Source organism: Anser brachyrhynchus (assembly GCF_964034855.1).
Source record: "Anser brachyrhynchus genome assembly, chromosome: 2".
Taxonomy (NCBI): Eukaryota; Metazoa; Chordata; class Aves; order Anseriformes; family Anatidae; genus Anser; species Anser brachyrhynchus.
This window is the reverse complement of record NC_137695.1, coordinates 1,482,241-1,508,012: the sequence shown is the minus strand read 5'-3', so window position 1 is coordinate 1,508,012 and position 25,772 is coordinate 1,482,241. Positions and strand designations below refer to the sequence as shown.

The 25,772-nt window shown below is 51.8% G+C and overlaps 1 protein-coding gene across 11 annotated transcripts; it reads right to left on the bottom strand.

Moving 5' to 3' along the window:
* Positions 1-811: 811 nt before the first annotated feature.
* On the bottom strand, positions 812-25,763 carry KIF9 (kinesin family member 9). 11 transcript variants are annotated; one of them, XM_080583666.1, is made up of 23 exons: positions 25,621-25,705; positions 25,038-25,088; positions 23,373-23,469; positions 22,564-22,729; positions 22,323-22,429; positions 21,324-21,548; positions 19,568-19,651; positions 19,354-19,446; positions 18,481-18,628; positions 17,612-17,676; positions 16,445-16,522; positions 15,361-15,429; positions 14,827-14,931; positions 12,829-12,884; positions 11,315-11,405; positions 10,018-10,151; positions 9,216-9,398; positions 7,034-7,242; positions 5,586-5,765; positions 4,089-4,204; positions 3,857-3,963; positions 1,700-1,804; positions 812-1,033 (listed from the first exon to the last, which is right to left on the bottom strand). In XM_080583666.1, the coding sequence occupies exons 1-22, from the start codon at positions 25,674-25,676 to the stop codon at positions 1,714-1,716; spliced, it is 2,511 nt and encodes an 836-aa protein (XP_080439792.1). In that variant the 5' UTR covers positions 25,677-25,705; the 3' UTR covers positions 812-1,033; positions 1,700-1,713. The 11 variants fall into 11 exon arrangements, 10 of the variants coding, with proteins under 10 accessions (XP_080439792.1, XP_080439791.1, XP_080439789.1 ...); XR_013947903.1 differs by lacking the exon at positions 3,857-3,963 and having other exon boundaries at positions 1,448-1,804; positions 25,621-25,703; XM_080583665.1 differs by lacking the exon at positions 3,857-3,963 and having other exon boundaries at positions 25,621-25,700.
* Positions 25,764-25,772: the final 9 nt, after the last annotated feature.

Here is a 25,772-nt window from a genome sequence, read left to right as displayed (position 1 = left end):
CTGGCACGTGCGGAGGGGCTGGGTGCTGGGGTCAACCTCTTGTTGCGTTTTCCACTGTCCTGGGTGAGTAGGGCGCCCGGAGCCCACAGTTCGTTCAGCTGGGGGGGGTTCTCCCTTTGCCAGGCCCTTGTGCCGTCAGGGAGTCGGGCTGTAAATGCTCTGCTGCTGCGAGCGGTGCCGAGAGCGCACGCGGGGTCCCTGGGGGTGCTGCAAGCAGGAGGCCCAGGCCCTCAGCACGCCCCGCTCCGCACGTGAAGGTGGCAGCAGCACGATATCCTCCGGTGCTTTCCAGTTGCTGGGCACCGTGATCTCCCCTCCCGGAGCAGAATTACCTTCCCGGAAAGCACCGGGCAAACGCTGCCCTATTCTCCTGCCGCACCGAGGAGTGGGGAGGGGAGGCTGCCCTGAATCAATAACGCCATGGCTAATGCTCATCGGCTGGTGGCAACGCTTCCCTGCCGCTGCACCGCGTGCGCCCCTCGGGGTCCCTCTCCCTCCAGCACAGCCTGCAGGGGGAAGTGCCCCGGGCCTGCTTCAGCCCAAGGGCTCTGCCCCGGTTCGGTCAGGATCCGTCCTGGGAGCATCAAAGCGGCAAAGGCGCGACTTGACGCTCGCAGCTGCCAAGGTGAGGACAAGCCTGGGAGGCCCTCGCCTCGGGGAAGGAGGGCAGAAGCAGCGCGAGGTGTTGTAACGCCTCCCTGCCGTGACACGGCGTCGTGCAGAGACCGTTTGAAGGCCCTGCCTTGCTTCCCGTCTGCGCGACGGGCCTGCTCGCCGATAACCGTCGGCCTAGCTGCACAAAAGCAAGCAGTTTGTTTTAATTTCCGACTGTTTATTTTCGAGAAACCCGTTGTGGAGAGGAACGCGGGGCGCTTTCTGAGCTGACGTTGCTTGTCCCCTTCGTGCTGAACGCCCGAGGCCCAGCCTGCTACGTGAGGTGCAGAGACGACGGGGCTTTACTCCCGGCGGCTGTGATGTGCCCGGGCTTCTTGCGCATTTGCCCAAGGGACGACATGGTTCTAGCGTACGTGTGCTGGCGACAGAAAACAAAAGCAGCTATGAACATAAACCCCGTTTTCAGAGCAGAATTACCGGTAAAGGCATTTTGCCTGCTAAGAGAAACGACATTCCCAGCCTTCCCAAGCGGTGCTGGATGAAGCTGCCCCCCATAAGAACCACAGGGGGCACGGCCCCATCACACCAGCATCGCTTCACCGGTGGCAAACGCCACCGGGCTCAGAGGAGGGCGCAAGAAGCCCTCAGAGCTCAGACTGCAGCCTGAGAAATCCTCCTCCTCACCCCCAGCACTGAAGGGCGGGCTTTGAGATGTTTTCTTTAAAAAGGCGTAAAGACAGAATGGTGCAGCCCCGTTACTCTCATCAGCGCCCAATGTTTCTGAGTCCCCCTGAGCTCGGGGCCTCAGCGGTATTTTATGGCGAGCCCTTGCCTGGAAGGAAGTAGAGGTGCGAAGTGCTGGGATTGCTTTACAGCAGAAGAGACCAGCATGGGATGGGGCCTTTACATCAGACAGAGGGGAAAAAAAAGCCATGTCAAAGAGCTTAGCTGCGCTACAGGATTAGTCCGGCATCCCTTGAAAGGCTGAATTGGGTCCTGAGGAGCCCCGCACCCCAGGAGGCAGCAGGGCACGGAGCCGCTCTCCCGGCACACATCGGCAGGAGCTGGGCCCGGCCGAGGTCACCTTCTGATCGCTCCTCATTTTCGCCTTGTAGAACGAGGCTGACTCCGGGCCAGCTGGCAGCGTCGTCTCCTGCATCCGCTCGAATCTGTCCTGCTCGTCTTCCTCCTGCCGGGAGAAAGAGAGACCCCGTTCCATGCAAAGCCACGCGTCGTGGAGACGCGGAGCTGGACCGGAGCTCTGCACGCCGATTCTCAGGAGCCTCAGGACACGGGCTGGAAGTGAGAGCCCCCCCTTCCCACCCCGCAGCCGGGCAGGGCTTGGGGCAAAGTCCTTGTGCAAGCGCAGAGCCCCAGCGGGAGCTCCCTCAGCTCTCTCGGCCGTACCTACCCACGGGACGGGTAACCTGAAGGTAACCTCACAGCAGGAATAAAGTCTGAGCTGCACCTTGTCCCCCGAGCCCGGCTGCTGGCCTCGTGCCCACGCTTCTCCAGGCAGCGGTCTGGAAGGCGTGAGCGCGCCGAAGAGGAGCGTGGCTGGGGTGGAAGCACAATTTTTTAAGGTATTTTCATGGCAGATTTGAGGATAGCTCTGGCTTTCCTTGGCTACCTTCCATTAACGAGCAGCCTGGAGAAGGTGGCAGAGAAAGTTTGGGGTGATAAAAGGTGAACGGGCAAAGGACTCGAGCCACGAGTAAAAGGCGAGTGCCCTGGAGCAGTGGGAAGTACCTAGAGCAGTGGGTAGTAAAAGGTGAGTACCCTGGCGCAGTGCATCAGAACGATAAGTGAAGAATCAGCCTGGAGAAGGAAAAACGGCTCGGAGTAGGAATGAAACCTCTGGAGGAACATGAGGTGGTGCCCTCAAGGAGCTGGTGTGGCGCTCGGTCACGCTGACGGGGAGGCTGCAGCGAGCTGCCCGGTGAAAGGAAAACGAGAAACCAGCACCGAGCAGCGTTCCGGGGTCGCTGTCGGTTCTCTGCCTGAAGATTTCTGCCTGTAACGCCATCAGCTTGACACAGCTGCGAAGCGTCGCGAAAAGGCATGCTTCATTTATCTTTCGGGTTTTAATTGATGTGATGACAAGGAATCCAGGGCTGGAAACCATTAAGGGAGTTTCTATGAATGCACTGAGTAACTCGGGTTAGTAAAAGTGACTGGTGATGGATTTCCTCTTCTCCCCAAAGAGTGGCGGCCTGGGCCAGCACAGGCAGGCAGGGTTCCCCTGCTGACCTCATTATCCAGAGGGGTTGGGGTTAGGCTTTTTTTGTTGTTATTTTGGGTTTTGGTTTGGTTTTTTGGTTTGTTTTTTTTTTTGCTGTTCTCTTTACAGAGTCCGTGTCTGAAACCTTCCAGCCTGGTACATCACAACATCCTGCTTAAAAGTAAACTTAGTACATCTTTTTTCCTACATGACGCTTGTTACTCGTAGCCTCAAGGGAATTCACTCAGGAGGATAGGAAGAACCCGTCTACGATCAACCTTGAAGCTCTTCACGTGCCTTCCTAGAAGGCACGGAAGAAAACGCTGAACCGAGATTCACAGTCAAAATGATCAGACATAGAAACAAAAGATCTCGGTTTCAGTTTTCTCTCTAGGGAGCTACAGTCCCCCAGTACTAGAAATGGGGCTAGAAATGGCTAGAAATCCCTAGGGCAGGGGTCGCACAGCTCACGCCCTGCTTCCACTCCTTCCCAACCGCCCGCAGGTGCCCCCTGCTCCTCCTTTTCCAACCCTAACGCTTCTGGGGCTAGGCAGCAGTCACGGAGACGTGGTAATGGTACGAAGGGCTAACCCCTCACGGCCAGGAGGGGATCTCCCTCCTTGCCGCGCACCCCTCCTGGGTGCCAGCCAGGGTGGAAGCCCCGGCACCACGTTCCTACCAAACAGCATTAAGGTTCGGAGGCTGACATTGCACAGCGGAGGACAAAACCTGGAATGACTTCAGGGGGAAATCATGTGCAGAAGAAGTCTGGTAAATAAGAAGCCCGAGAGAAACGTCCGTTGTCAGGAACGACAACAGACGATGGATGCCCCAAAGCGGTGGTTTCTAAACAAGAGGGCTGGCTAAGCACCAGTTGCCACAACACGAAACACAACGGCGTAGCTGTAAACGTTACAGCTCCTACAGGCTGGAAACTCCCGGCCTCCCAAGCACCCCTCGCACCGCTGGGCACCGTGCCTGCTCACTGAGAGTCGGCAGATGACTGCGTGCTTCAATCACCGTGTCCTATTTTGGCCTCTCCACGGGAAAGCTAATGTGAGAGCAAGATGCGTCTCCAGATAGCTGCTCTCTGCGCCGTGTCGGCCAGCGTTTCGCTGCCAGCCACCCTGCTCGGAGAAAAGGGCAGAGCTGCCGTGCCCCCCTCCTCCCACGGGCTGAGCTGTGCCCTCATCGCCACGCAACCGACGCGTGGCGAGCAGGGAGAATAGGCAGAGCTGCCGGGGCAACTCACCAGGCACATAACTCTGTTGATGGGAATCATTCCAGGCCTGATGTTGCCACCGGGCTTCAGAGCTTTCTGCGCGTAGGCGGGGATGAGGAAGGACTCACTGTACCAGATCTCAAACTCTGCAAGGCAAAGCAGGGGGGCGATGAACGGGGCCGCAGCCACCAGAGGGTGAATTTCTTCGGGCTCCCCGCCCGCGGATCACGGAGGCCATCGGTGCTCCGAGCTCTTCTGTTTCAACCTAGTGGAAGAGTTCGTTATAAGAAGGACAGAGGGACAGTAAGGACAGTTAATAAGGTCAGCAGGCACAGGAGGTGGCCGGGACGTGGTGACTGGCCCTGGGGACAGTCCCCTGGGCTTGTGCACCCAAGAGGGGAACGGCCACGAGATGGCACTGCTCCTGCGTCCCGGCCACACGGAGCCGTCCTCCCAACCGGTTGGGAGCTTGGAGCTGGCAATTTTGAGTGGCCGGGACATTTCGGGGTCACATTTCAATCCCAAATGCTAAAGGAGCACAGGCGCTATCCATCCCGTAATAGCCGGTGATAACACGCAACAGGTGCTGCAGGAATTCTGTCCTTGTTAACGCCGGGCACTTCCCAGACGCCCGCTGCAAAGTGTCTGTGCTACGCTCTGGGCTCCCCACCCAGGAAGGGAGCTGCTCCGCGGCACAGGAGTCAGGAACGCAGGCACCGTGGACACGGCGAACATCGCTGATTTTTTACCCTGGTTTCAGCTCTGAGACCTCTTTGCTCCGGGATGGCACGCAGTTGTGAGAGCGAGCCCGTGCCTGCGTGTTTAAACAAACAGCAAACATCCGGAGCACCTAAAAGTGCCGAAGCCAGACCTAACAGAAACCCGTGGCAAATCCGGGGACACACGGGAGCAGGTTCCTGTTCCTGCAGACCCAAACGGAGCAGCCTGCAGTGCAGCACACCACCGATTTGCCCAGGACGCTCTGAGCGGAGCCGTGACTCATCAGCACGAGGGAGGCGATGGCGAAGAACAGGCTAAAATGCCCGAGCTCTGCTTCCTGCCAGGGCAGCCTCGCTGCAGCGCTGGGACCTGAGAAATGCTGATCTCACGGGGGCACGCAGGGGATGTCTGCAGCCCAGAGCCAAAGCCCTGGCCCAGAGTAGCTCCTTATCCACCATCTATAATAAAATAAATCAAGGGTGAGAACCAGGGCCGTCAGCAGGAGCGTTATTGTTGACTGCAGTGTGAAAGGCTCTTCCCCCCCACAGGAATGTGTCTAGTGGCACGAGCAGGGGACAGCGTGGCACGACCTGCGAGAGGGAATCTACAGAAATGCAGTATTATGTCGAAAAGAAACCACGATAACCGTCAATGAAAAGAAAAAGTCTGGAAAGGCAGAAAGAGAAACCACAACAGAGCGTGACAGGGGTTTGGCAACACGTCTGTGAAGTGGCTCGGTGCTGAGCTGCTCTCACGCACCCCGGCTAAGCCGGAGGCTGCTCAGAAACTGCCCCGGCGAGCCAGTACCTGCGACGAGTTTGTTCCGACACCGGTCCACCAGGTGCTGGCAGTACTGGATCTCTGCCTTCAGGTCCTGCAGCTCAGCGTAAGCCGACCTGTACTCCTCCTTCAGGTCCTTCATCTTCATGATGAGTAAAAACTCCTTCTCGTCAATGATGAGGTGTCCTTTCTCATCGACGTACTCCCCTGGAGGGTAAGGAAAGGAAACAAGGATTCTCGTGTGGGTGGAGAGGGCCGCAGAGCAGTCGTTCCGCTTGGAAGCACCTGGCAGTTACCCCGTTACACCGAGGTTAACCACACAACTGACGCTTCCTTAGATGTGATTTCTACAAAGACAACATTGCGGCGGTGCGGGGCAGGAATCACAGCTGAGCTCTCGAACTTCAGTCCCCCGTGAGACAGGACACGTGCAGACGAAGAGGAGGGACTGGGCCCCGCAGAAAGACACCTGCTTAGGGTATCGCTCAGGGCTTTCGTGGCTCCTGCCGAAAAAAACCCTGGGCAGCCGGGGTGAGGGGTCTGGGGACAAAAGGCTGGGCGGCCCTTTGGAGACCGCTAAGCCAACGCTGCTTCTCCAGGATAAACATCTCGTGTTCTCAGCTTCCCTCAAATCAGTTTGCTCTTGTGGTTTCCAGCACCCACAGTAAACCACCCGTTGGTAGATGTCATCAGGAAGAGCAAAGGACCGAAAAAAAAGAAAGCAGTGAGTCTGTGAAAAGAGAAACCCTCCCTCTGACGCGGGTTCAAGATGACACTGCTCATCGTCTAGCCAAAGGAGCTCCGCAGCTTGCTGGCCCTGCGGGAAGAGGCCACGTGCAGAGCACGCTGCTCAAAGCTGCTCTGCGAGAAGAGGAACGGAGACCAGCAGCGCTGCAGTCCCTTGGGGCTGACTCCCGGGCCATCGTTCACCAGGCAGGGCCTCCTCGCTGCTGACCGTTCCCTTTTCTCTCTCTCCCCCTTACTTCCCGCTGATCCCCTAAGGCACAGTTTCGGCTGTAGCGTCACAGAGGCAGGTTGTTCTGCTGCCCACCCTGCACGCCAGGGCCGCCGCCGCTGCTGCTTCCTCGCAGGGACACGCAGAGCGCCCTGGCACACTCTCCTAATAGCACAGCTTGCTTCTGATTTCTCTCCGTGCCTGAAGGGGTTTTCTTCTCCACTCCTCTGCGGAACGAAGCAGCAGCGACTCCCGGGAGCCCCGCTGCAGGGCGCGCAAACTCTCGCACACCTCCCAGTCTCACCCGGGCATACTGCACCCAACTAACGCCTCAGCACAGCAGGACCGCGAGGAACTTACCCCATTTGTTCCTCTCCTACTTGGCACTTCGGGGTTTTGCCTTTCACAAACCGGACCCACAAACCAGAGATGAAATCAAACCGCTGGGTGGCATCCACCAAAACTGCTCTGAAACCGGTGGCTCCCTCTTGTGTCAGACTCTCCCTGGCCAGCGACTTACCCTGCTGCCACCGCTCCTGCCTCTGGGCCTCCAGAGCCTTTTTGATGTCCTCCATCTCCTGCTTGATGAAGTTGATCCTCCGGGCCACCGTACTGCTTCTCTTCTTCCTGGCAAGGAGGATGCTTTTGTTCTCCTTAAAGATCCGGCTGATCTCACTTCCACACTCCTCCTTGAATTGCTCAAACGCCACCGGCTTCGACGGAGGGGAGCTGCAACAGAATTCAAAGGCAACGCCCGCAGATGTGGGGGGGGGACACTCTGTTCTGCCCGCGAGCGGGACACAGTTTTGGGGAGCGGCCAGAGCTGAGGTCTGCGGGTGGCATTGCAAGGGGCCCTCCGAGGATCGTGCTGTGCTGGCTGCCTCCTGGTGCCATCCCCGTGCCAGCCCTCGTGCCCCTTTCCCTCCGTGCCACTCCCAGAAGAAAGGGTTATTCACACGGAAGCCTCATTCTTTAGGAGGCGCCTCAGAATTGAGTCTTCCCTGGAAAGAGGATCTCTAAGGGTTTGAATTTTCAGAAAAAATAACTAAGAGTGTTCCTCCCCATTGTCAAGCCGAAACGCCTTTGCCCTTTTCTCGCTGGATTCCCAGCACAGACCAGTCACGTCTGCCAAACAAAGCCCTTGGCTGTGGTTGTTGGCTGCTCCACGATGCTGCCACCCCTGGCCTTTAAGCCTTGCCTCTTTCAAAAGGCTGAATTCAAAGTGGCACGTGTCAGTCTTGACTTTTCGCTGAAATAGCTTTGACGCAAATGTGCCCTCACGAACAGCAGCTTCTCCTCCAACACGAGCCACGCAGGGCGAAAGGGGAGCATCTCAGGAGACCCCTGGCACTGCAGGAGGAACAGCAACTCCAGCGCACCGCTGCTCGGTGCTGCTGGCTGTTCCTGGGGAGCAGGGTGGGTCTGGAAGCAGACGGGAGCTCCGAGTCTTCACGTTCCTCAGCCCAGACCGGTCAAAGCAAACCCACCCGCTGCCTTCCCCTGACCGGCCTCTTCAGGGCATTTTCAGACTCCTGCAGGGCTGCACGGGACCGCTTTCCTGCCAGGCTGCTGGCAAAGCACGGCACACGACGGCCACCGGGCAGGCTGCCACTGCTACAGCCCCGGCAGCTCAGCTGCTGAGCGGCTCTGGGCTGCGCCTGACGCAGCTGGAGCAGCACCCTTCCCCGCTGGCTTTGGGGGGAGTGCTGCAAGGGAAGCAGAGGGCACGGAGGCAGCACCACGGCGAGGTGCTTCAGGAGTAAATTCACCTACGATGCTCTCCCTGGGCTGCGGGAACGAGCAAGGACCAGTCTTGTACAACACGGCCATGGAGGCGCTCGTAGTACTTCAGAGCTGCTTCACTCGCGGCCTGAGAGCTCAGCAACGACAGAGGGATGGAAATGGTGAGGGGAAAAGTGGGGTCAAGTGGTGTGGGGTCCTGGCTGAGCTCCTGGCAGCTCAACAGCGGCACGCTGCTGAGCACATCGAGCCCTCGGTCTTGGTACCCTGAGCGTTTTTTACCCCACTAACTCCATCCAGAAAGAAATGCAATTCAGTGCTGCCCTCCTGTGCTAAGTCCTTGCCGTTATACAAGCAGATAATTGGCACACCGCTGCGTTTTGGGCCGTTCTCCACAATTCTCTCTTGCTACGGCATTTCCTGCCATGACCTCACGCGGATATTGACCCTTTTTCACGAGCGTCTGGGGGTTTTGTGGCCGGTCATGAGGCGTCTCTGCCCTCTGCCCGAGGGGTGAAGAGTGCTGCGGCTTTCACCTGGGACCAGGTGGAAATGTAGAGAACTGGCATAGCTCAGCAGCAGAAGGTAAAACCCGCAGGTATGCTAGGAATGTAATACGGGAATATTGGCTCTAGAATATACAGAGAGAGGGAAAAAAAATCACACGCCAGCATTTAAATGAGGAACTGACCCCTGATCAGCAGAGACTTCACGCTTAACAGAGCAGCTGGCCAGGACAGAGCTCAGAGGAGGTGGAGAAGCTGACTGCCACCAACATGCTTTGGTCCACTGGTGCCCATAAAACACTGCTCTGCGACCATGTGTTTCTGCACCCAAGCAAGGAAGGTCTCTGAATCTCTCCTCTTTACTTTGAAGCAGGGAATTGTACTAGGGAAATGCAATGCATCCACTCGGGTGTGAACTGGCAAATGGGTTACGCTCCCTTCACAGGGACGGCTTACCTGGGCCGCTGGGAACCTTCCGCAGAGGCTGGCTTCGAGGGCTGCACATCAGTATTTGCTGTATCCTCGCTCCTTGCTCTCTCCTTCACGTCCAAATCCCTGGTGGGAATCGTTCCCTGACTTTTGGATGGTAAAGGAGCAGCCAGCTCTCTCCCAGAAAGGTAGCTCCTAGTTCCTTCCTTCCTGACGGGGGGGGGAAAAGATGAACCAGGTTAATTTCTTCGTAACAGCGAACCGGAATCAAAGCAAGCCGCAGGCGCTAGCCTTGCTCATTCGAAAACGAGCAGTCTGACATGGTTTCTACCAAAGCCTTCATGGTTTCTACTAAAGCCTTAGTTTCTCTCCTCTCTAACACGTGGGATTTGGGGGAAACATCAGGGAGGAGCCAAGCGGATGCCCTAGGCCACAGACGTAGCTGTAGCAGCTGCCGGCACAGGGACCTCACTTCTATAAACTGAAGGGTCTTTCTCTGCTCTGCATCGACTGCACGTTCCCCCTTCTCTCTCAGCCTCTTCTCAGCTTCGCTCCCTACCTGCTCCTCAGCCCGCTGCCTCCTCCTCCTCCCTTTCCACTCGGCAGACCTCACTGCACCTAGCGCTTTAAAGGAAAACTGCAGGCTTAACACGGCTCCCGATGCCATCGCAGGACTGCTCCCCTGCCTGTGCGTTCAGTTCCCCACCTCTCAGCACAGGCTAACCCCCCGGGTGCTGGCTGCAAGTTCTTCAGCTCGAAGCCTACGATCACAGCTCACGCCCTGCACTTTATCACAGAAAAGGGAGAGCCGTCGGCCTGCTTAACGCACTTGGACTGCTCACTGCTCTTCCTGGATTTCTTCTTCTTCCCGTCAGGTTTGGGTGAAACAGGAGTCGTTCTAGTCCCAAATTCCCGTCCGTCCTTTTTCCCCATCAAATGGCGATCCACATCGACCACTCCTGCCTGGAAACAGGAAGAAATAAAACACAGACCAGGAGGCATTAGCTCTGCAGCTGACCAAACCACGCTGTACAGCCCATACCCAACAGCCTCTTCATCTTCTCATACAACCGAATCCGGAAATCTTTGTTCACCACCAAGTACTTCAGGGAAACACCTCCATAAAAATGAAGTACGAATTAAAAGGCAGAATTACCCTTAAATTCATACGCTGAGTGTTTCGGCTATTTAGGGGGAGAATATCTTGGGTCTAGTGTCACAAAAATAAGTTCACAGTGCTCACAGTGTTTTACTGGTAATATCTCAGAGTAAAACTCTTACACCACCATGGCATCAGCAACAACGCGACGGAAAAGCGACCTCGGAAGTCTTCACTCAGTGAAGGGGGACATGTGAGAGAGTTACATGTCTTACACTACCTCTCATATTGCCTCAACCATAAAACAGAAGGGGGCACTAACTGTTAAAATCTGCTCGTATTAGGGTTTTGTTTTGTTTTCCAGGTCTTTACATAAAGACTTGAACAGGCCTGCTAGGGACCATCTGTTTTTCTGTTATGCAAATAATTTGCATTTTCCCTTTCGCCTTTCTTCCAAAATATTCAAAGCATCTACAGTTAAACCACAGGACGGGTACATGACTCTGCAAAGCAGATAATGATTATTTTATCTGCTTTACTGGGAAAAGCAAGGCGAGGAAACAACCACTTCAGAGAGAAAATATTTCACAGATGGAAACAAGTAATGAAAAATAGGTTATAACTACAGGTCAGAGTTCACATCTGCATTTATGGTTTAGAGATGGTACATTCACTTTGCTTCAGAAATTATAAGGCTTAAAAGGAGGACCTCAACAGAGGCAAGTGATCTGACCCTGCCTTCTACAACTGCCTGGTTGACAGGCAGGTCACATTCTTCTATTAGTTTATATTTTCTTTATTACCATGTTATAAATTATTCTGTTCAGATAGCGGGCCTAACGCTCTGCTGACAGGAATGCTACTCTGCTAATTGGTGCACCTCTGCTCTGTGCAAGTTTTTGACACGCTCATCACGATAACATTTCTGAGCTTTAGATTTCAATAGGGAAAAGTTAATTCAGTGTTCAGCAGCAAAGCAGCTAATTCTAAAATGGATTCTGGGCAAGGCCCGAGCACCAGGAGTTACCTTCTGAGCAGCAGCAATAGCAGCAAAGTCATTTTTGTCTATTAGAGCATACTTGCTTCGTAATCTGGCTTCCACTTCGTGTTCCTGTTGCCTAGGGGAGAAAGCAGCCCTTTACCATTGTGTTCACAGGGGATTATTTCATATGTCAAATCCTGCGATACCTGCCAATATCACATCTCCAAAGAAAACATCTTTTATCTGAGATCTCACTTCCAAACACCCCATTCTGCTCCTTCTGCTCTTCCCGTAGCTGTTGTAACCTTTTCCATTCTCCTCGTCCTTTCTTTTTCTATACTGTCCTTTTAGGCCTCACAGCTATGGAAGTTTTCTGATGGCTGTTTAAATACTGAGCTTAACCTTTCAATGGTCCAGATCAAATAGTATCACATCTGTTCGGTTATGTCACTTCAATATCTAATCTTATTCTCATCTATTCTCATCTATTGATTATCAAACAGTGATTTTTTTTCACTGAAAGAGAGCAGGTGAAGCACTGTCCATAGGTGTAAGTACACTATACGAGATTGAAGATTGTTTGAGAATCTGCAAGTTAAAGAGAAAAAAAAAAAAAGCTCAGTGCTTTGGCACAATAAAGGAGTCACAAGTTTAAAAAATAATAATTATTGGGCAAGATTTTTACCATTTTGGCCTTGGGTCCCTCAAAATCCTGACTGCCTGGTCTGATGACATACCGCAGACATTTGTGTTCAAACAAGTCTCTCGAGGGCAGGCAGATTTTCTGCAGCAATATCCCCACGTCGCCCTTGTGAACAGCAACCTCTAATGCCTAGCCAGACCGCTGCTGTAAAGGCTGGTGGGTTGCCCTAACACCCTTATTCCTCTCCGTCCTCTTCTGTTTCACGACACGGAAACTGCCTGCACTCCTTTTTTCCAGCCTGCCACTTACCTTCCCTCGTTCAGCCCGAAAGCACAGCTTTCAGCACCCACCGATGACATTTTCCAACAGGCACTTTCACACTTTCTCCCCTCCCACACCACGCAGAGAGCGCTCCCTTGGAAGCAGCCACAAAGCCTTCTTATCACGCTCCTCCAAACTGCCCTGTGACCTTCCTTTGCCATGATCTTTAAATATAAATATGCACACACATATCTGATGACCTTTAGATGCTGGTGTGGGGAGGGCAGCACGTATCGTCTCACCCTACAGTTTAATTTTCCTTCAGATCTGCTTGTTGCCTGCCTTGCACTATGGAGATACACACAACGACTGGGGTTCCCATGCTCAGGGGTGTATATTTGCTGAGCAGTGTTATTAACCAGCAAAGCTTATCACCCTTGTGCCCTTGCACGTGACTTATGAGCACTGGAAGGTTCGAGGCAATAGTCTTGTGGTGCCAGCAGAAATTGTCCATATCTCTGTTTTCAGTTACAACTTATTCCCTATACTTAATAATTCTTCTCCACCAATGTCCCAGTAAGCGTGATATCACAGACAAAAGCTTGATGGAATTGCTAAACCTCACTGTGAAATATATCAGTCCTGAATATCTTACCTTACAATCAGCTTGAACTGCTTAAATACCTCCTGGACTTGCCTGATATTCATTATCTGAGGAAGAGATGTATACAGTGAAGACACAAGTAAGCATTTCCAGGCTGTGGTCAGCTGTACTGATTCCAGTATTTCAGATCGTGAGGGCTTTGCTTTCCAGCTGGTGGGTATCAGCACTGAAGGAGAGTTACCTTTATCCTGTACTTGGCTGGAGGTTGATACCTTGCTCACTCTGAGGAGATTTTTAGAGAGAACGGAATCTGATAGACCTAGATTTAGACCCAGACCTAGATAGGTAAGTTCCACGGAGTGCACAGCCAGCCAGATAATGAATTGTTTACAGTAATTTTACAAATTACATAGATGGCATCTACTGACCTCGCAGATTATGATGTTGCTTCTCTTTTCACTGCTCTCCAAGACTGTCTACTTAGAACTGCCAGAGCACTATCTCCAGTCCTCTCAGCCATGACACCGAATCAGTTGAGCCCTGTCCCTGTCTCTGCTTTAGAGATGAGGAGCAAAGGCACAGGCACGGACAGACAAGCAATGGGGAGAGTGTAACTGGGCAGGAATCTGCCCTGAGGTCTCCCAAGGCCTAAGATACCGGACCAAACTGTGAAATGCGCTCTCTCTGCTCTCAACCCTCTCTCTAAAAGATTCTTCAGTCCCACTAAAGACATTGTTCCCCGTGTGAAACTCCTTAGTCCTCTACCTTCCCTGCTCCACACCCATCCACATCACATTTTGCAGCTCAGATATAAAACAGCTTCACGTAAGCCTTTATTCTGCTTCACTCCTGCCTGCTGGAAGAAGAACACACGGACTTTCAGAGAAGATAATGATTACATGAAACAAGAGCGAGTGTCTCAAGCTGTTTCATTTAGAATCAGAGGAACACAGAATCATTTAGGTTGGAAAAAAACTTGAAGATCGTTAAGTCCAACCATTAACCTGACCTACCGAGTCCCATCACCAAACCATGTCCCTCTGTGTCACATCCATGCATCTCCTAAATGCCTCCGGGGATGGGGACACCACCACTTCCCTGGGCAGCCCGTTCCAATGCTTGATCACCCTCTCCATGAAGAAATTCTTCCTAATATCCAATCTAAACCTTCACTGGCACAACTTGAGTCTGTTTCCTCACATCCTATCACTTGTTACCTGAGAAAAGAGAACACCCTCCTCACCACAACCTCCTTTCTGGCGGCTGTAGAGAGCGATGAGGTCTCCCCTCAGGCTCCATTTCTCCAGACTAAACAACGCCAGTTCCCTCAGCTGCTCCTCACAACTCTTGTTTTCCAGTCCCTTCACCAGCTTTGTTGCTCTTCCCTGCACGTGCTCGAGCAGTTCAGTATCCTTTTTTTTTTTTTTTTTTGCCTTGTTTAAACAAGTATCGGAATTGTGGCAGCTCACTATCCTTCTGGTAGAGAAGGATACTTGGGGAAGGATATCCTTCCCCAAGCCTGTACCTCTGCGTGGGGTTGTTTTCTTTTTTGCCCCCACAGAAATATTTGTGCATGGGGGACTTCAGCTGTTTCTTTCTGCAATCATTTTGCAGTCGACAGGTACTTCCAAGTTGTGAAACTGTCCTAACAAACCTGTCTCTAAGAGACAGAACGTATTTTGGCAACACACCTTGCAAAAGATTTAGTATGATGTTGACAGGGCAAATTTTTGACATTACTTATTTGTAGAAGTAATGCATAAACCAATTCAAAGGGTTTCACGACAGAGGAAAAGTCTCCTCATGCTTTGTCGTGGGTTTACACGGCAAGGTTTTACCCGAGTAAAACCATCGCAAGCTTCCAAAAAAAGCAAAAATGGTATGAAATCAAGGAGACAGCCCTAACAAGCCAAAAAAACATATATGGAAATCTGCAGCACTTTTAGGTTAAAGAGAGCCTCTTCAGAAGACACTCTCATTGTTCCTGTCTTGGGATAAAACGGGATGGAAGCAGTATCTAAGTCCTTCTCTACTTAAAAAGCTACTTACATCAATTTCATCAATGGCTCCTTGTAGGTATTTGTGGATTTGAGACTTAATCTCTGCTATCTGGACATCAGTCAGAGGGTCGTAAGTCACCAAAGATCGATTTACCTAGGAGAAAAGGTGAAAAACTGAGTGTTGATAAATCACAAAAAACTCAGCAAGTACTAGTGTGGCAACATCTGACATCGCTCTGCTGTGCCCAGGGAAGCCTTATGCTTAATTTCTGATTTTAACTTCTTGTCTTCTGAGTTAATAGGACATGGGACTTGGGAGCATGCTGAAAGCAATGCATTCCTTTTCGTGTTTCAACCAAACAAGAGGAGGGCCTCACAAGTCAAAAAAGGAAACCAGGCATCTACATGGGATGGTGACTGAAGATACAACAGTCTCAGTGCAGAGCTTTGACTGATCCCAGAAGGATTGTGCTGGAAACAGAAGGAAGAATGCAGTCATGAGTTAACTGATCCCTCCGCAAAACGATGATTATGGCAAAGCCTTGACTAGGTCCCATCTAAGATGGTGCGGCCAGTTCCTCACCAGGTTGTTGTGCATGGCCAGTTCTTGCTTCAGAAGAATAATCTCCTTCTCCAAAGCCCTCACTGTCTCCTAGCAGGAAAACAAAAAAAGGTGAGCAAGTAACTAAATGCTGTTATTGAAAAAAAAATAATGCTGAAAAGCCACATACAGCTCACTGCCATGTAACGTCACAGCTGTGTACCAGCTCCCCCAGGATTTGCTGTCAGGATTCCATCAGTGAAACAGTGAGCCTGGAAGTCACTTTGCCTCTGAATAGCTTCCTACAGGACAGCGTCTGTCGTGTCCTGGATGTGCTGCCTGCAGAGTCAGCCTCAGCCTCCAAGAGAAGGGCACTTGTTTTATTAACCTGATGCTTTCCTGATCTGGTACTGTAGGGGCCCTCAAATTCCGGACCACGAGACATCAACTCAAAGACAAAGAGATGTGCAGGGTTCCACTCTGACCATTAATGAACTCTGTAGGAGTTCTGACATTAAATTTAATCATAGGCAGGAGTCTCCCATGGCATAATTGTGATTGAATTTCTCCATAATTGGGAATATCTTCAAGCACTGACTATGCAGAATGTGTGTCCAGAAAGGTGGGAGTACCCAAATCTGTTGGGATCTGGTGAAAACCGGATACTGAGCTGCTTTAAGTGCCTGTTGGAGTATCAAAGCACAATAGCTTCCCTAAACACATGTTGGTTTCTCTTTCCCACTCCACACATCCCAACGAAAATGAAGGGACCGAAGAGGAAATGACAGTTTTTTGCACAGCTCCCAGCTTCTTCTGGAAGCTGTTGGAGGAAACTCCCCAGCTGTTCCTCTGCTCACCAGTGAGATCAGGCTGTGAAGTACAGCAGGGCTCTCACACACCCCATGTGTTACGGATCAGATAAATCTAAGCTTGTTCTTTGGGCTATCAGCAATTCATTCAGCTTTGACTGCTGCCAGCTCCCTTTCAACTGTGGAAGCGCACTCAGGACATCTAAAACACTGTCATCAATTTCTTTAATTTTTTGCCTTGTTTAAACAAGTATTGGAATCGTGGCAAGAACATTATTTTACCAGCAGGAGCAGGAACGATGCTGTTCTCTACGTACCTCTGGGTCACATGTCACGTTGATGACTGGCTCTGTTGTGATCCATTTCATTCTGGTAGCAAAACGAAGAGAAGACAACTGAAAAACATGTTTGGTTTTCTTTTGTTAAACAGTAACTGAAAGAGATAGTGGTGAGGATATCATTTTCATAATCCCTTACTATTAAATCGTATCAGATCCCAGTCCATAGAAAAGCAAAGCTATTTAACTGCGTGGAGAATTACAGGGTTTATGATTCCAGGAGCGTATCCTCCAGTGCTCATTGGTTTCTGTGTGATGAGCCAGCTTCAGACAATCTCTGTGTTTTCTGTTCTGCATGTGGACAGTTCTTTGTGTAAAAGAGCTGTGGTCTCGAAAATACTCCCGTCCCATTTCTGATCAAAATAACATGCCCTAACAACTCCAAATCCCGTATCAATGGCTTTCAGGCTTAGTTCCTGCAATGTGGTATCTTGAGAATAAGCCCCTGCAGCCTGAAAATCGTCCCATTTCCTCTGCAATTCCCCCTGTTTCTAGACGCTATCACAGCACAAGTGGGAGATGACAAAAACAACACTCTGCCTCGAGCACAGCTGCGTAGCAGGTGACTGCGTTTGCATTTGTTTTGCTATGTAAAAGTTTGTTGGCACAGAGCAAGGTGATTCCCTTCTCAGTGTCACAGATACGGCTAAGATGATCCCACTTCACCCAGCAGGGCTTTCACCCATTTTATTCTTTCATGGCTTAAAAAACTTGGCTTACTGTTAGGAGGCTACTCCTGGTTCCAGTCTCCCAAACCAGCTGAAAGCCAGCTCAGATTTGACGTGACCTGGTACAATTCCATCGATTTCATTATCCGATTAACCATTCAAAACACACTCGCAGAACTGAACCAACAATAACAATTAACGTTATCCAGTGTGCTTCGATCTCAGCTCTTGGGGCCCGCCGTAATTCAGGCCGGTTACCACTCTTTGCCTCACAAAGCAGACTGGCGAGATCAATGTGTTCTCTGAGCCTCTAAGATAAGATGAGCTATCCAATGTTTCTGAAGAATTAGACAGGATGTTTCTCTGGGACTCCAGCCACAGCCCTCCAGAGACTGCTCTTTGAACACAGTTAGGGCTGATGCAATTGCAGCAGTAGCAGGAACAAGACTGTAATTCTGCAGAAATCAGTTCAACTTACAGTCTCTTCTACGTGCAAAGCTTCCCCGCAGATATTTGCCACTAGGACAGTATTGCATTTTCCCCCTGGAACAATAGAAAAGAAAAAAAAAAAAAGGCAAAGTATATCATTTTGTTGCTGTTCTTTCCTCTTCTGGAAAATATTATGTTATGTGCTGACTGAAAAACAGAAAAAGAAGGAACAAAGAACGCGGCCAGTTTGGAACTGCCCCTCTAAAGTTCCCATGCAGTGGCACAGACTGACTTACAAGTGAAGGTAAAATGTGTTTTTCATCTGGTGATTGTGCAGTAAGGAGATGGGAAGACAAACTGCAAAAGCCTGACATCAGATAAATCAGAGCAGAGGATTTTAAAAACCTTTGGTGTGACTCTAGTACCGGGGAACCTGACAGGACATCGTCACCGTCTTTTACAAGAGCAATTCCAGTCGTATGCTCAGAGTACATCAAACATCCCTCCGCGTTTTGATGACTTCAGTTACTCCACACAAATGTCTGCAGCCTGCCTTCAGCTGCTTTCTCCTCAGCCTTTCCTGCACGTTCCAGATGCACCTCGGCTTTGGGTTTCTCATCTGGAGCCTGACGCTAGAGGAGCAGCAGCTGCAAAGGCTTGTAACGCGCTGCATTTTTTTGCTGGCTACTTTTTAAACTGTTCCAACTGAGGAAAGTTCAGCGAATTTCTATTGGCCTGATCAGTGCGGCCTTTGTACTGTCTGTGCCTGCCGCTTTATTTGATGAGGAAAACCAGACGTCCTTTGAACAATGATTAGTTCCACGTGTTTATATGTAAGGGCTTTAACAGCTGATAGGCTCCCTGAAACACGACCTTCTGTGCGTTTTATTTGGGGCTGCTGTAATCCACAGCTCTTACCCAGCGAGTCCTTGAGGACGTGAGTGAGCTTGCTCTGTCGGAAGGGGATGTGGTCCCTCTTCGGATCAGCCAGGGCGATGACGATTTGCTCGAGGAACGACAGAGACTTGTTAATGTACGTGGCTTCCTTCAGAACCTGCCCTTCAGACTGTAACAAAGACCAAAAGGCAAAGCTCGCACGGGTGTTTCTGGCTGAAGCGCGGAACAGAGCCTGCTCCTTACCGGGGCACAACCCCGCCCAACGGTGAGGACAGGAATCTAATCCCTGTCCCAAACGCATTGCTCATCTAGAGCTCTCCTCAGCCTGAAAACAAGTTTTCAGAGACTTCCGTTTTTCATTACGAGTCTACCAGCACTACTAGCTTTCCTTCGCAACGGGAGAGTATGCATTTGTCACAGGACCCTGCTCCGATCGGTACAGAACGTCACGCGGGACCTGTGAAGGTTTCAGCCGTTGAGGTCTAATGCTCTGAGAAAGTTTCAAGAGTTTGCCTGCTGTGACCAGAAGCGAGATTTGCACTGATGCTCAGGGAATGAAGAGGAAAAGCACAAGTTCTTTGTCTTAACAGCTAACGGCTCTGGCCTTCTCCTTTGCAGAGAAGGGATGGATAAACTGATAGTCAGACCTGAACCTGGATCAGACTGGGAGGCACACGCAGGACGGGAGTCACGTACATGCGGACTCGGCAAAGGTACACAGGAGCTGCAAACATCTGAGCACTCTCCCATGCATTAATGTGACTTACAACTTGTCACAGTCTCTCCTATTTATCACAGGCTGAATTCTGCTGTGGAAAACCCTCAAATTTCACCTCCAACGTGTTGATTACCTGACTCTCCACCATGGACTGAAATATTTCTTCCATTACTTACTCCAGTCTTGCTCAGTCTCTCTGAGCCTGCCAGATCTATTAGGTTGATCTTCGAATTAATGCATCTGACGTCTGAGAAAACCCTGCAACGAGACTGAGGGGGAAAAGAACACGGGCTGTACTTAACTGTAGGCAAAACTGGAAAACAGTAAAAAAACAGACACACAAAGATCCTCAGTCATTCGAGCCCCTGGAAAAGCTGCTGGAGCTCTTACCTCAATGTAGATAGTAAAAATGCAATGGGATCTGGATGAATTTTTATTCAGCGAGTGTTCTGCTATTACTCTGTTGGTCTCACCCTGTAAACAGAGTCAAAATTGAAGACGGTATTTTAAAGCTTCTGCACTGGTAGAACACAGGGAAATTAGAAATCCACACAGTTAAATAAACAGGGGTTCAATCTTCGTTCTGCAGACTTGTTCAGCTGGTTAGAGCCTCCAGTGCAGGAGCACACGGGGTATTGGAGCCGCTTTCTCGCTTAAAAGGCATTTCACATCATGGTTGGTTAATAATCGTAATAATCGTGCCATAATCGTGCCTTTTACCGGATACATTATCTGTATTTCCACTTTCAAGGCTCAGCTCACAGACCTGTGGCTCTGTGAAGAACAGCCAGGCTGGCCTCCTTCAGACCCAACACCCCCCTGGCTGTTTCAGTTTCTCGATGAGTGGAAAACCAAAGAGCTCCCCAGGCTTTAAATGTCACGGACAACTCAGACGTGTGTGATAACCACAAATTTGTGATGACTACTTCCACGGAAACAAAGCAACACTGCAAACGATGTTGGAACTGCTTGTGAGGACTGCCAGTCTATCACAGAGCTGCGCTGCCACTTCTGGCAAGGCACAGAAGGAAACGGCAGGCTCTACGGCACAGAAATGCACTTGTCACAGGTTTCACAGCCAGCTGGTTTGGCCATGCCTCTGAGGACAACAACCTTCAAGTGACTGCCACCTCACCAGGGAGTTTGAATCCAAGAGCAAGCATGAAGGTGACGAAGTCCAGGTAAATGTGTGAAAGTTAAGCCTCGTTTTCACCATCCTTCTACTTTTTAGGAGGAAAATGGGAGCTCCTGTGAATCACGGAGGCTAGCTTAGGACACCACAGTCCCATCAGTAAAAAGGCAAATCAAAGATTTTAAGGGCACCAAATGGCTCCCGGTAAGAAAACCCTTCCTGCAAACAGAACCAACAATTTATTCACGTTTTCGTTGCGAACTAAAGCACCCACAGGTAAAAGAAGGATGCAGCCATAACCAAGCAAACTTCCTTCAGAAAGACAACCCATTGTGTGAACATCCCTGCTGTAAAATCTGACAAACAGTACCTGTGCTGTGACCACTCTACCTGCCAGAGATGTCACTGGTAAGACTCTTTTCTTGGAGCACTGACTTCGCTAGGACAGGCAGGGGAGTTTTTCAGGAAGGAATTCCAGTGTAGGCCAGCTCTGGGGTCAAAAAGGATCCCAAATATCCTACACTTTGTATTAAGGCACGCGCTGACATCCTTGTGAGATAAGCAGGGTAATGAAAAGAGGTCGTTCCAACTGGTCAGCACCTCAGTTGCCTGAAGGGGCCAGTGAGGCTGCTGGTATTTCGGACAAGCCTTGTGAAATGAAGGCAGAATCCGTGGCTACCTCAACTATTTTGGTGCTGCCTGGAATCTCCAGTGCTGCTGCTTTCCGTGGCCTCACCCCCAACATATGTCCTCCATCCCTTGACTTGTTCTCACATACACTAAAGCCAGGGTTTCTCCACAGACATCTTCCAGAATCTCTATGCCAAGGACATTCCCTTGCAAGAGCAGGGACTACAAAGAGTTACCAGTTCTTCCACACACCAGAGAGAGAACAAAGAGGGCTGAAGCTCCCTCCGGCAGTCCTGGCCACCCGCTTCCTGCTTCACTGCTCCTTCCCTCAGCCAAGCCACCAAACACAGCCGCCAAGGGAACTGTAATATTCGGTTGCCTTGCCTCAAAAAGGAGATTGAGAGCATCCTCCTCGTGGCTGACAGGATGTACAGATAAGCCCTTCACGTAAACACCCCACGGGCAGTCCACTACAGCCATCGGCACGTCTCCGGTCGCACTGCTTGTCGTGGGGGACAGCAGGTCGAACAAGGTCTCGTTGTAGATCTCCAGGTAGGAGATCCGGACAGTGATGAAGGAATCAACGGAGCGCGCAATCGCTTTGAAGACCTGCGCAAAGAGAAAGGATGTCAGTGGCAGGCCGCGTTCACAAGCAGAGCTGTCTATGGCTTTTCGGGTGAGCTGTCTGTGACTTTTCGAACGGCTCGAAGCTCATCCGCACGTGCACAGCTAATTCGGAACCGTGGCTGCCTGCGGGCTGACAGGGCTAAGCCAACATTTTTAGCAGGATTTCTCAGAACGGTGTTTTTGAAAGCCCTGGAGGCCTTCTTACGTTTGCGAAGCAGCTAGTGCTTTGTGTGAGCTAGTAGAATTAAACGTGAACCTCTGTAAATGACGATATTGCATATCTACAGAATTCCTCCCATCTGTGTCTCAGGTTGTATCACTCCCATACTGCGTGTGTCAGCCGTCTTTGTGGGAGTGGACAGCGTTCTGCAGCGACCTGTCCCCTAAAATAGCGCTTAACAGGTGCCTCTGGGCAGCCACGGATGTAGGCAGTGATGGAACCGACACAGGAGCGTGTTTCAAACCAACACCATGCCAGAGGTGTGAAATAACCACCACTACCAACGCACGAGGTCACGGCGTAGGAAAAGGAAGGTACAAAGTAACCGAAGGTACAAAGTAACCGTGCTTTACAGGATCCTTTATCTCCTTAATGACCATCACAGAAATAAAATTAAAAAAAAAAAAAGGACCGATGGAAACCAAATAAAACATATCTACAGTGTTAAAAGGCTTTTATGAGCGCCAGCAATAGCTGATACGAGTGACGCCTTTATTACTTCTTCTAGGCTCTTTTCCCGCTCGGATCCTCAGTACCTGCTGGATAGCTCGGGGTATGAGCCCTCGATGCTTGTACTCGGCAGTTGCTCCCGTCATCGTGTACGTTTTACCAGCCCCCGTTTGCCCATAGCACATTATCGTGCCTAGAAAAGAACCAAAGCAAAAGAATAAACCCAGAAAGGAATCTTTGTGTTTCCCAAACGCGACATCAGAAGGCGACCTCCCGCAGATCAAATCTCCCCTTATTGTAAAAATAATAAAAATAGCACGAAATTACCATTATAGCCAACCAGGGCATCAGACACCAATTTCTGGGCTACGGTCTCATACGCCAGCTCCTGGGAGGCGTTGTGAAGGACCCCGTCCAGTCGGAAGGACCAGTCAGTCTGTCTGTTATTCACGACTCCTTTCCTGGCGTCTTTTTTGATGTATATATCTATGCTCTGAGACCCCAGAAAAGAAACAAAGGTTAATTTCAGCAGCCGTGAAGAGTTCCAGCAGCTACTGTCTAAAAAAAAAAACCCATCCACTGAAGACCTGCAGGTAAGCAGAAGACGGAACACAAATACTGTTACTGCTTTTACTGCTCCTGGTGGTATTTTCTGGTGGTAGGAGGTCCAAAAAAAGGGAAAAAGGTTCCTCTGTTTGCCTTCCAGAGATGTGCCACGGCAGTTATTGGGTTGGTATTAGCACAAGGATTACGGGGTGAAGTCAGGAGCGCGTGGATGGGGAAGAGAAGCAGCCTGCGCCACAGGGGGACCTCTAAGGCTGAACTGGAGGTTACCAGTGGGAATTCCTCCGGGATCGAAGTCCCAGCCAGCCCTTTTTAGGATTTTCTTTAGGATTCTTTACAATTCTTTTAGGATTTTCTTTAGTGACTGCATCACAAGAATTATGATATAGCCAAACGTACTGATACAAAACCACGAGGCTCTGTCAGCACAGAGGAACGAGGAGGAACGTGTGAACCCACACGCGCCAAAAAGCTATGTTTGGTCCCCTAGACACAGAAGAATTCTGCATTTCTACGGGCAAAACTGAAATCAAATTCCGAACCGCTCACGCTTGCCATCGCTTTTTCTCTACCTTGTTGTCTGGCCCAAACTTGATCATATCCTGAGCAAAATCGGCCGTTGGTTTGACTCGCACAAACGCACGGACTTTCTTTTCTGCTGCATCCATTCTGCAGAGGAAGAACACAGGAAAATCAACGGCGCTGCACTCCCCAAGATGAAACGCAATGCTCTCCGCTGCGAAAAGGCCAGCTACAGAGCAGCGGAGTTTAAAAATAAAGCGCTGACAAATGCTCGGCCGTAGCTTCTATCCTTTAGTAAGAGCAACCGTGGGCAACCAGCTGCTGAAAAGTCTTGCCAGCATTGTTCTGCTCCGAGAACGGGGCGTGTAAATAGAAAGGGGTTTCACTGGTCATGATTTCCTCTTGTGTGTCGGGCGTCTGAGCATCTAACAACACGAGCTTTTCTTCCTCCTAGCCCTGCAAAGCAAAACAACTGCAAGAATACGAGACGGATCTGCTTTCGTCCAGTGCTTTGTGCGTGAAGGCTTCCGCACCACCACGCCGTTGGGGTGCCAACACCTTCAGCGCTCCGAGCAGCACCGACTGGCTTACGGTCCGCACTGACCGTGCGTTCCTCGTGTCTTCACAACCCCTTTTTACACCGTTAACCCCTTTTTATAAAGCCCCACCTGAGGCACACGGGTGAGTCTCTTTAAATCCCTGCAGCACGCAGGTGCTGCGTTTTCTCCTGCCTGTTTGCTACAGCCCGTGCTCGGCGGGTGAGATCCAGCAACAAGCTCTGGTTTCGGACGGGATCTTTGGTATCTCTCACGTATTAACTGCGCTTTTCTGGGGTCTCCATCACCTTACCTGCTGTGACCTCACTAAAAAGAAACGTAGAGACGAGATCTGAACCAAGGCTTCGATTTCAATAAGAGGTGAGCGTCTGAGTGACTAACTGACAGAGCACCACATGCCGTCTAACTAATTTAACATACGCAAACACCCAGGGAAACGTTGCACGTGACGAAGCCAGGCGGGGCGCCTTGCTCTTTTCCCAGGTTATCGTAGCAAAGAGTCCAAAATAGTGCTGGGACGCCACTGCTGTGAGCTCTCAGCACCTGAGGCAGGCTTCAGCCACGAGAATCCGTGCCAAGGCGTGGTGACGAAGCAGTGCATGGGCGCTGTGAGGGCTGCCATCGCGGGACACGCACAGAAACGAGCTGCCAGCGCTGCGAGCAGAGGCGGGAGCTGCTCAGGGACAAGCGAAACGGGAGCAAATTCAGACAGCCGTAAAGGTCGCGGCCCCCTTGGAAATGCTGCTGATGGTTTCTTGAGGGGTTTTTACGGAGAATGAGAGCGTTCTTCCCTATCCAAACACACCCCAGCCTCAGTTCCGTAAGGCCACAGCAAGAAGGAAAACGGAGAGAAAGGAGCAAGGGAAAAATTCCGGCAAAAAACCCCTAATCTGGACCGGAGAGAGAGAGAGAAGAAATTTAGGACAAGGGGAATTTTCCTCACGGCAACGCCCCGCTAATTTAGGTCTCGGGGCGGATTCGTGCTCAGAGGCGATGGGGACACAGGAAAACCCTGCGACGGGCGGGGGGGGCAGGCACCAACCACGGAAACCATTAGGAAAATCCCAGGGTGGCCCCAAAATTCAGCCCACACCCCCCAAAAGCCCCCCCCCCCCCCCAGCACCTGCCTGCGCAGGGCGCAGCACCCAACCCCGGTACCTGCTGGGGTGCGAGGCAGCGGTGACACTGGTGACACTGGTGACACTGGGCCTGGGGGGTGGAAGAGAGAGAGCAAGGGGGGGTGAGGGGCTGGGAGGATGGGGAGCGGGGGGGGTCCCAGAGCCCAGTATGGGGGGGATGAGGACAATGGGGGTGACATGGGGGGGGTGGGGGGGGGAAGGGATGAGGGGACAGGGAGGGGGGACAAGGGCTGAGGGGGGGGACGAGGGCTGAGGGGGTGAGGGCTGGGGGGGGGGGGGGACAGAGCATGGGGTGGGGGACAAGGCCCTGAGGAGGGGGGTGACAGGGCTGGGGGGGGGGGGGGTGACATGGCCAGTGGGGGGGGTACATCCCTGGGGGGCTGTGATATGGCCCGGGGGGGGGTGACAGGGCTCGAGGGGGGGCGACAGGGCCGGGGGGGCGACAGGGCCCTGGGGGGGTGACAGGGCCCGGGGGGGGGGGCGACAGGGCCCGGGGGGGGGGGTGACAGGGCCCGGGGGGGGGTGACAGGGCCCGGGGGGGGGTGACAGGGCCCGGGGGGGGGGGGGGTGACAGGGCCCGGGGGGGTCACACGTCCCCTCACCCCCACCTCAGCGCCCCCTCTGCTCCGGCCGGGCGCCGCGCGCGGGCCGTTCCCATGGCAACCGCCGCTTTCCCGCGCGGACGGCGCCGGAAGCTCGAGGGGAGGCGGAAGTGAAGGCGCGGCGGCGGTGAGGGCGGAAGGCGGGCAGCGGG

Bases quoted from the DNA above. Each gene is read 5' to 3' on its own strand.
- KIF9 (XM_080583660.1), bottom strand. From the start codon at position 25,676: ATGGGAACGGCCCGCGCGCGGCGCCCGGCCGGAGCAGAGGGGGCGCTG. The intron at 11,406-12,828 runs GTAAGATATTCA...TTTCTCCCCTAG, and splicing joins CAGTTCAAGCTGATTGTAAG to GCAACAGGAACACGAAGTGG. The intron at 7,243-9,215 runs GTAAGCCGTCCC...ATTCTGTTGCAG, and splicing joins GAAGGTTCCCAGCGGCCCAG to CTCCCCTCCGTCGAAGCCGG.